The 9,492-nt window shown below is 49.1% G+C and overlaps 1 protein-coding gene across 1 annotated transcript; it reads right to left on the reverse strand.

Moving 5' to 3' along the window:
* Nucleotides 1–1,627: 1,627 nt before the first annotated feature.
* SERPINA6 (serpin family A member 6) lies at nt 1,628–8,113 on the reverse strand (the record flags this gene model as incomplete). Its single annotated transcript, XM_081086714.1, has 4 exons — nt 1,628–1,813; nt 1,944–2,091; nt 5,436–5,706; nt 7,504–8,113. 4 exons carry the CDS (start codon nt 8,111–8,113, stop codon nt 1,628–1,630), a joined length of 1,215 nt encoding a protein of 404 aa, XP_080942840.1.
* Nucleotides 8,114–9,492: the final 1,379 nt, after the last annotated feature.

Here is a 9,492-nt window from a genome sequence, read left to right on the forward strand (position 1 = left end):
AAGTTCTTTGGTTGATCTCTTCCGACCCACCCACACTCCCCCCACCTTCCCTCTAAGGTTCGATAATCTGTTCCATGCTTCTGTGTCCCTGGATCTATTTTGTTCATTTGATTGCATCTTTAAGAAGTATTTTATAATTTTCTGAACATAGATTGTGCACATCTTGTTTATTTCTAACTAGAGGCCCAATGCACGAAATTTGTGCAAGGGGCTGGGTCCTTGCAGCCCTGGCTCGTCCGGAAGGTTGTCTAGATGGCTGTTCTGCTGTTTGGTCTAATTAGCATATTAGCTCTTTATTATATAGGATGTTTATCTTTTTGGTTGCTGTTGGGTTTTCTCTTCCAGTATATGTCTTAACTGGTTGTTACTTGTGTGTATGAAGGTCTCTTTTTGCATGTGAATTCCTTTTCCTTATATTAGGCTGAATTTTTCATTGTTTGAGTTTGTTTAATCATTGTTGTGCTAGGGCTAAGCAAGTATATTAAAAGCCATCTGCAGCTTTGCTTTCTCTTTCTAATTACACAGTCCAACCTCCAGGACAGTGCAAAAGGGTAGTAGGTGTAACTGGCGGCCTTGTCTTACTCTTGACCTTAGTGGGAATACTTACGTGTTCTTACTAAGTAATATAATGGCTTTAGGATTCAGGTCCAGGTATATATGGGATGAGTAGTATATTTAAGGAAGTACACTTCAATTCTTATTTTTCAAGATATATGCCCTATCCATCCGTCTGTTTAGCTGTTGTCTATTTATCTATCATATCTATTACGTCTATTTATATGTCCATCTGTTCATCATTCAGTCAGTTCAGTTCTTTTATCTCATTTAATACCCTTTGGTAAGGTCTCTCTTCTTCAGTGTCACTCTGTCAGCCCTCTACTGGCAAAGTTTAGCATCATGCCCAGTGGGCAACGCAAAAATATTTAACAGGCCCAGATTCATTTTTGCAGAGCAGCAATGAAGGGAAGATTAGGAGGTGAGAAGCAACACATTCATTGATAACGTTCTCTGCATTAAGCAGTAATTATACTTTAAAGATGTTTTTAAGATGTTTTGTTTTATCTACATAAGTATTTGCCCTTTCCAGTGTTCTTCATTCTTTCGTATAGGTCCATGTTTCCATCTTGAGTCATCTTTTTTTCTGCCTAAAAACTACTTAAAATATTTCTTTAGTGAAGCTGATAAACTTTCTCAGCATTCGTTTATCTTAAAAAAATACTTTGCCTTCATTTTTGAAGACTTGTTTTTTCTTTTCGAAAGATAATGACATTGCCCCCCTAGCACTTTGAAAGTGTCTTCCTGTTGTGTTTTGGCTTACACTATTTCTTTTTAAAGTTTTTATTTAGAAAGAATTTCAAACTTACACAATTTCCAAAAGTAATAGTGCTTCCATATACCCTTCCCCCAGCTGCCGCATATGATTACTGAACCATAGTTCAAGGATCAAAAAACAAAATCACATGACCACACTATTGGCTATGATTCAGGTTCTATCAGTGACCCACCTTTCTCCTTCAATACCCTGTTGTCAGTCACAATGCCCGTTATTACAGAGGAGAGCCTGGAGAGGACTGGCCCCTCCCTCCTCACATGTCCTTTCTGTGGTGGCTCTGGGGAAGGTGGACGCCTAGGTAGGATTCACAACCTTGACCAGGAAGAGGCTGCTCCACGTGAAGTGGTCGAAGATCATGATGACGAAGGGCCGGTTGAAGTGAATGGTGAGAGGCTCGGACGCCTCGTTTCCGGTGACTCCGGTGGGGGCAGCTTCCTCCACCCCCTTCTCATCGAGTTGCAGCATGGCCTTGTGGATCACCTGTGGGGATGGACAAGGCCGGGGCTCTCAGCCTGGGGCTCTGGGCCTATTCAGGAGTGGGCTCCATGCTGCTGATTATTATTTGCGCATTTTTTTTTTGAGGGGGGAGGAAGGCTCTAGAGACACTTACCTTTGACACCTTCAGCTGGGCTTTTTGAGCGATGCCTGAGAAATTTTCTTGGTTGGTGAGCAGGTCTGCAATGCCCATGTCCTCCAGGAGGTCCCCAAGGTCTTGGGCTCCCGAGATGGAGACCTTCGGGATGTACAGGTCCACCGGGCTGCTCGGGGGTAAGCAGACGGGGTTGGATTTTCCCAGGGCTGGGCTTGGCCAGCTAGACTTCCTGTGATCCCTCCAGACCCTGCCTCTCAGCTGGACAGGTTCTTTGGGGAAAGGGGCAGGGACAGGGATGGGGTCCTGGCCACAGCTGTGCCACTAAGGCACAGAGCCCTCTCTGTGCCCTAGCCCTTCTGCTCTGAGGTTGATTCTGTAAGAATTCCGAGATTTGGCCAGCAGTTCTCATTGGATAAAGCCAGTGGGGTTTCTAGAAAGTTAGGTGGAATCATGTTGGGCATGGGATGCTAAACATTTTCACCTACTAAGGTATTAATTTCTTTTAAATATTTCTTCCTTGTCCTGTTCTCCAGAGAGTGAGAAGGTTCCTGAAACCCTGAGTCTGAGGGGCATCAGCGAAACGACATGGGCTCCACCGCAGGCGGGGAGGCAGCACCTCTGTGCACTGAGCCAGCAGCCCTGGGAGTCCCGGAGGCTGCCAGCAGCCCTGAGCACTGGAGCATCCCTCCAGGCGATGAGGAGGCATCGCGGTGAGCGGGATGTGGAAGCTCTCCTCCAGACTGGGAAATAGCAGCGGAAAGTGAGGGGGCTGGACCGGTGCCAGGCTGGCGGACCTTCTTTACCTCCTGGACCTCGACCAGTCCGCACGTGCTCACGCTGCCGTCAGTGTCCAGACTGAGGCTGAGAGTCCGGAGAGGCCGGGGGTTCCCCCAGTGACACCAGGGAAGCACCAGGACCAGCCACCTCCAGGCCCCATCTCCTCGCCCCTGGAGAGCTGCCCGTGTGACACAGTGCAGCTGGGGTAAGTGAGACTCAGTACACAGTTCAAAGCCAAACCAATCTGCTTTGACAGCGGGTCAAGGGGACAGGGAGGAAAGAGTGTGCGAGTTCTGAGTGGGGTGGAGGCTTCCGCGGGAGGTGGGTGCAAGCTGGACCTGAAGGTGGGGGCTCGGTGCACTGGGGAGACTGGGGAGCGTTGAGGTGATGCTGGGAGGGTAGGTGGGGAAAGGGTCACAAAAGCACGGTGTGAGGAACCGGAGGGTCTGTCTTCTGGGACTGGGCAGGCTCCGTTTGGATGGAGTAGAGAATTGTTCATGCCCAGTCACATATGAGGGCTAAAGGCGCAAAACTTCACCTTGGATCTTTATTTTAATAAGGGTTTAGAAGAAAGTGGCATGTGTTATTGATTAATGGTAATTTAAAGTAGTTTAGTGAAGAGATTACTTTTGGTGTAAAGAGAAAGATTATCGATCTCATTTGCAACACATTAGGGTCCAGAATTCGTTAGAATCCGGGTGTGTCATTAGCACCTGGTGGCATTGTACCTGAATGGAGGTGGGGATGGGACAGTTGAAATGGTGAAGAGCTGGCAAATGGGTCCCTATCTACCATCACCCAAACACAGGCTCACATGAACATACCCCACCTCCACATACTAACCCCCCCCCCCCACAACCTCACACACTCAGGGCAGGTATGTTTGGTTTCAGGACTCTATAAGAATGCCTTCTGTGTCCCCCATGTAGCCATAGGGGGCCTCTCTGAATCCCAGACCTGAGTAGACCCCGAGTCAGGAGTGAGGTCAAACTCCCAGGCACCTCCATGTCCATTCCTGGAACTGGATAACCTTTCCAGGAGCCCCAGCAGCGGACAGTGGAGGGGATCATTCAAAGTAAACGCAACTCAAGAGCATAAAGCCCCAAACCTACATCTATAATAATAAAAACATAATATGTTAATTAGACCGGATGGCCTTCCGGACATCCTTCCGGAAGACCTTCCATGGTGGCGGGGGTGAGTCCCTTGCACAAATTTCGTGCATCGGGCCTCTAGTATGTAAAAAAGTAGAAGAGCTTCTTTCTAGATTCTGTACCTCCAAAGCCTTGGATTGCTAAGTTCATCTGAGTTGAATTGTTCTTATTCTTTGCTGCTGCTGCCCAGCTTGGCTGGGGCCCTGGGCACAGCCTCCTTGACTTGGTGCCATTCCCTCTTCTACTCATGCTCTAGGGGCCACTTCCTGCTGGTTGAACTTTTACCTAGGCTTAATACACAGTTCAAAGCCAAAGCAGTCTGCTCTGTATCCCCTTCCCCAGGGCCCTGGGTCCAGTCAGGGACCTCCCCCTCCCTCTCCCACCCCCCGGCATTGCACAGATCACCTTCCCTCTCTCCCTTGGGCAGAGCTTCCGTCACTGTCCACTGTAAATCCCACCAGAATCTGTTTTCTGCTTTGGAGTGCATGTCTTTGAGGTTTGCACTGTGTCTTACTCACCGTTCTATCCCTTCTGCTTAGCCTAGTGCGTGGTACACAGTAGTGCTTCCATTTATGACTGTTAGGTGAATAAGTGAGTGACTGAGGGAATGAAAGGAATGATACCTGCTCCATGAACCTCCCTGAGCTACTCCAGATCCAAGTGCTGCACCCTTCCCTGCATGCCCTCTGCCCTTGGAGTCTGCACTACCCCCCACTACAGGTCCCTTGTTGGTTGGTGTTTGCTTGTGTACAGACAGAACTCAGATTTCCTAAGAGTGGGGATCATGTTCAAAAACATCTGCCTCCTCCAAGGTGAGGATTGGGGCTGGGCACATGCTTGACCATAACTGTGATTGTCCTCTAGCTCAGAAGTGCCTGGGGGAAAATTAATTCATTTGTTCGTTCCTTCCTTCATTCATTGCTCACATGCTCAGCCAGCCTCCCTGAATATGCACTCTGAGCCCACCCCTTTCTTGGGCCTGAGATTCATTGGCTGGTTCTCCTGACCACCAACCCATCAGCATGGACACTCCTCACTCTCTTTCTCCTTATTCAATTATTACCTACTGTATGTCCTGATTTTTACTTATTGACTGATTGACTGAAGAAGAGTTAGATCCCTGAGTGACTTAAGAATCATTCATGGGCTTTGTGTTGCTTCCGTGGTGGATACTGTGGCCATTTTCATTACATGTCTAACTGTAGTCTCTCAGGCACATCTCTAGCTTTACTTGTTTTCAGGGAAGCAAGGTTATAAAATGGGTAAGTGGGAGGCTGGTGCACTCAGTTTAAAAAAATGATGCAAACATATGATAACACAGAGGGTGGCTGTTAACCTCCCAGGCACCTCCCTTTGTGGAAAGCCCCAAAGTATCTCAGTGTCAATGGACAGATGTATGAAGGTGACCTGAGGTCAGAGAACCTCATGGCCTCTGGGAACCCAGCAGACAGGAAAACGGTGAGCCCTGGAGGGTGCGTCCGGGGCACTAGGGGCACCCAGGTGCACCCCTTTTCCACCCACCCCACTTTCTGGGGACAGATCCACTTCAGAAGTTCACACAGCCAGCTGGAGGGCTTACCCACTGGTCAGGGAATCGGACCACCTCTGCATGGTATCCCGGCTCAGTGCCTTAATGACCACGTCGATCTGCCCCTTGTCTGGAAGGATGAGGAAGACGGTGCCGTTGCCCAGGTAGTCCAGCTGCACCAGCTGGCAGGGGAGCACTGGGTCATTGAGGTACTTGATCTTGTTCGACTGGAACATCATGGGTACCTTTACCAGGGTCGTCTCATTCACATAGAAGTTCTCCTCTTTGGTGCTTGCCAGGTCGAAGGGGTGTGCCCACGTGCCTGGGAAAAAGAGGGAGAGGGAGGGCAGGAGATAGGCGTGTAAGAGCAGGAGCGTGGTGGCAGCTGAGCGCCAGGGGTAACCGTTACGCAAGTTACACAGCAGCTTCCCTCACCCTGGAAGGTCCCTGCCAGTCCCCTAGAGTTTCCTGATAAATGGGAAATCCCCAGAGGTTTAAGGCCTGTTCCATCTTCCACTCTTGAATGGATTGAGGCTTAGCTCCGTTTCTGAGATTGGCCCCTAAAAATGGAAGAGAGGTGTGAACAGACCTCCAGAAGGAACACGCCTTACTAACACCTTGACTGTAACCCAGTATGACTCATTTTGGACTTCTGACCTTCAGAATTGTAATATAATAAATTGCATTGTTTTAAGCCATATTTGCAGTAATTTGTTGCAGCAGCAATAGGAAACTCATACAGGCTTCTACAGGGACAGTCATACTCCAGCATATGAAAGGAATTTAGTATGGTCAGACATTGTGTTTGTGTGTGTGTGTGTGTAGGGAAAATGTTGACATGAGGCTGGAGTGGCAAAGAAGCAGATGGTGCTAGGCCAGGGTTCCTCAACCTTGGGACTATAGCAGTGATGGCGAACCTTTTGAGCTCGGCATGTCAGCATTTTGAAAAACCCTAACTTAACGCTGGTGCTGTGTCACATATAGAAATTTTTTTGATATTTGCAACCATAGTAAAACAAAGATTTATATTTTTGATATTTATTTTATATATTTAAATGCCATTTAACAAAGAAATATCAACCAAAAAAATGAGTTCGCATGTCACCTCTAACACGCGTGCCATAGGTTCGCCATCACTGGACTATAGCCATTTGGGGCAGATATCATTGTGGGACTGTCTTGTGCATTTTAGGGTGTTTAGCAGCACCCCTGGGCTCTTCCAATAGACACCCTTCCAATAGATGCCAGGAGCACATCCTACCCCACCCCTAGTTGTGACAACCACAAATATCTCCACACATTGTCCAATTCCCTGAGGGCGGATGGGGGTTGAGAACTAAGGAGTTTAGATTTTATTCTCGCCCTGACTGGTTTGGCTCAGTGGATGGAGCATCGGCCTGCAGACTGAAGGGTCCCAGGTTTGATTCTGGTCAAGGGCACCAAAAAAAAAATAAATAAATAAAAAATAAATAATAAATAAAATAAATAGATTTTATTCTCAAGGACAATATGTCCCCAAATTTTCTGATCATTAAAATGATTAGAGGAGGGTTAAAAATACAAATTCTAGGACTTCCTTGTGGAGGTCAGGTGTGGGATTTGGAATCTATAATGTTAACAAGTCTCCCTGGTGATTTTTATGAAAAGGGATTTTGGAAAAGCTGTTCCAATGGGTGAGGAGGAACTGAAGTTTGGCTGGCTATGAGCACCTGGGAAATGTATACACGACAGCTCAGGTGCAATCCGAGAGCTCCGGAGGTCTGTCTGGTTCTAGCTGCTGTTCCCAGTCCCTGGCCCAGGACCTGATTCACAGCCAGATCTCAGCCAATGTTTATAGGCTGAGGTAGCCAGACTGTTCACGGTTACATGTTTGGGCCTCAGACCAGCCTATGAAAGCTTGGGCAAGTCACTCAACTCTTCTGGTTGTCGTTTTGACCTTTTTGTAAGGTTATGTAATTCCATCTTCCTAGTAGGGTTATGGTGAAGATGGAGACTCACAGACGTGCATGTGCTTTGTAAAACAAAAGGCCTTGCCCACGAGTGCACCTGAATATTGATAGCTGTTACTGGTCTTGGCAGTAGCAGGTGAGGTGCCATCAGAATGGGATGGGTGGGGTACCTTTGAAGAAGATGTAGTTCACCAGGATGAGCATGGCTGGGCTGTCCAGCTCGGAGAACAAGTCCACAATTTTCCCTTGTGTCTTGTTCTTGATGTGCTCATTGATTTGCTTGTGGGCTCTGGTCCAGTCCCGAAGGTCTGTCACCACGGTGTCCAACTCATAGTAATGCTTGGTGTCTGCGGAAAAGGACTCTAGCAGCTCCAGGCTCTGGTTGAGGAACAAGGCATTGCCCATGGTGATTTCCAAGGTGGTGTCTGACTCCCTGAGGAGGCGATGGAGGTGCCGGAAACCCTGATGGATCTTGGCCTCAGACGTGTCGGTGAGGTTGAAGCCCAGGCCCTGGAGAAGCTGGGCCCTCGTGTAGCCACGGGCCCCCAGGGACAGCATAGCCAAGGCCATGGAGATGCTCACCGGGGAGATGAAGACATTCTTGCCGGGGGTTGAGGCCACTAGGTGCTTGTACAGGCCAAAGGCAAAGTCAACATTGTTTGGAGCCAGGTCCCGGTGCTGGCTCCTTACGCTCATGTCAGCATCAGAGTCCTTAGCCTGAGCAGTCCAGAGGCCACTGGTAGACAGCCAGAGGAGACAGGTGTACAGGGCGAGCAGCATTGTTCAGGATGCTGGGCCTGCAAAGTGAGGAATGCTCATCAGATGATGTGGGCACTCCGGGCACGGGCTGGTGGGTCAGGAGGCAGGAGACCCATTCACGCCCCAGTTTGTTGTTCTACTTTGTGTGACTGGGGGCCAGCCAGGAGGACTCTGGGCCTCACTTGTCTCAGCTGAAAGTATAAAGTATACCTCCTATGATTTATCAAGTTCCTTGCCCATTTTCTGAATTGAGTTGGTGTTTTTGTATTGTGTACTGAGTTTTAGGAGTTCTTTATGTATTCTGGATGTTAACCCGTCATTGGATATGTGACCTGTAGGTACTTTCTCCCATTCTGTGGGCGCCTTTTTGCTCTTTTGATACAGTGTCCTTTAGTTAACAAGCTGATGGCCTTCTCCAGGGCTCCAGGCAGGGTGGGTCTTCACCAAGGTGACCCGGGGGGGGGGGGGCTCATGACCTCGTCACTGGTGACAGCCAGCCCTGCTCCCAGCCTCAGATGTGGCCCCTGGAAGTCTCAGCCACAGCCCGGTGGCTGGCTCTCCCAGGGGTTTTCTCCCAGCATGCACCAGACTCACTCTCTGCAGGGGCTAGGGCAGGGAAGGTCCTTGCAGCTCCCAGTGTCTGTGGAGCTGGCTCTGGCCTGGGTGCCGTCCCATTCTTGCCCCACATGGCTCCACTCGGTAGGTGCAGCCTCACCCTGCCTAGTCTGGCTCACTCCCTCAGGTCCCAGGTCACCTCCTCCAGGAAACCCTTCCTCTGTGCTTCTCTCTGTCACTGTCCTCATCACACTGCAATGAGATCTTTGCTTTAGCTCCGGCCACTCTGAACCTGTCTTTGAGCCCCGCTTGGGCATAGGCCCTCTGCAGTGTGTAGCCTCGAGTGAGGTGGGCTTGCTTCCTTCTCTTCCTGCTGTCTCTTGTGTTACTCCTCCCAGATGGGGATTAAGATGCTACAAGATGGTTGTGAATATAGTCACAGCTGTTAGTGTTTTCTTATGTGACCTCACTTAAGGGGTCATCCTGGGTCCATTGTGCAGATAAGAAAACTAGGCCCCGGGAGTTAGAGCTGAAATTCTAAGCCGTGTGTTCTGACTGCAGAGCCTGTGGTCAGCCATTCTGCTTCTCTCTATAGATAACAGAGTGATGAGTGAAAAAGCTCTGAAAATGCAGTGTCAGTGTTATTCATGATTCATTTCAAGTATGTCCTTGTTCCTCATTTCTGAAGTGGCCCACATAGTGGGCACCCACGGCATCCTTGGCTTTCACAAACGCCCCTGGGGGCCAGGCACAGCCCTGGGGCCTCCTCACGTGGCGTGAAAGCAGGTAGTGCTGTTTATCTGCAGTGTCCTTGCCCCAGGTCACCAAGCCAGGGGGTGTGTGCA

The sequence above is a fragment of the Myotis nattereri genome (genome assembly GCF_964212035.1).
Source record: "Myotis nattereri genome assembly, chromosome: 1".
NCBI classification, from domain to species: domain Eukaryota; kingdom Metazoa; phylum Chordata; class Mammalia; order Chiroptera; family Vespertilionidae; genus Myotis; species Myotis nattereri.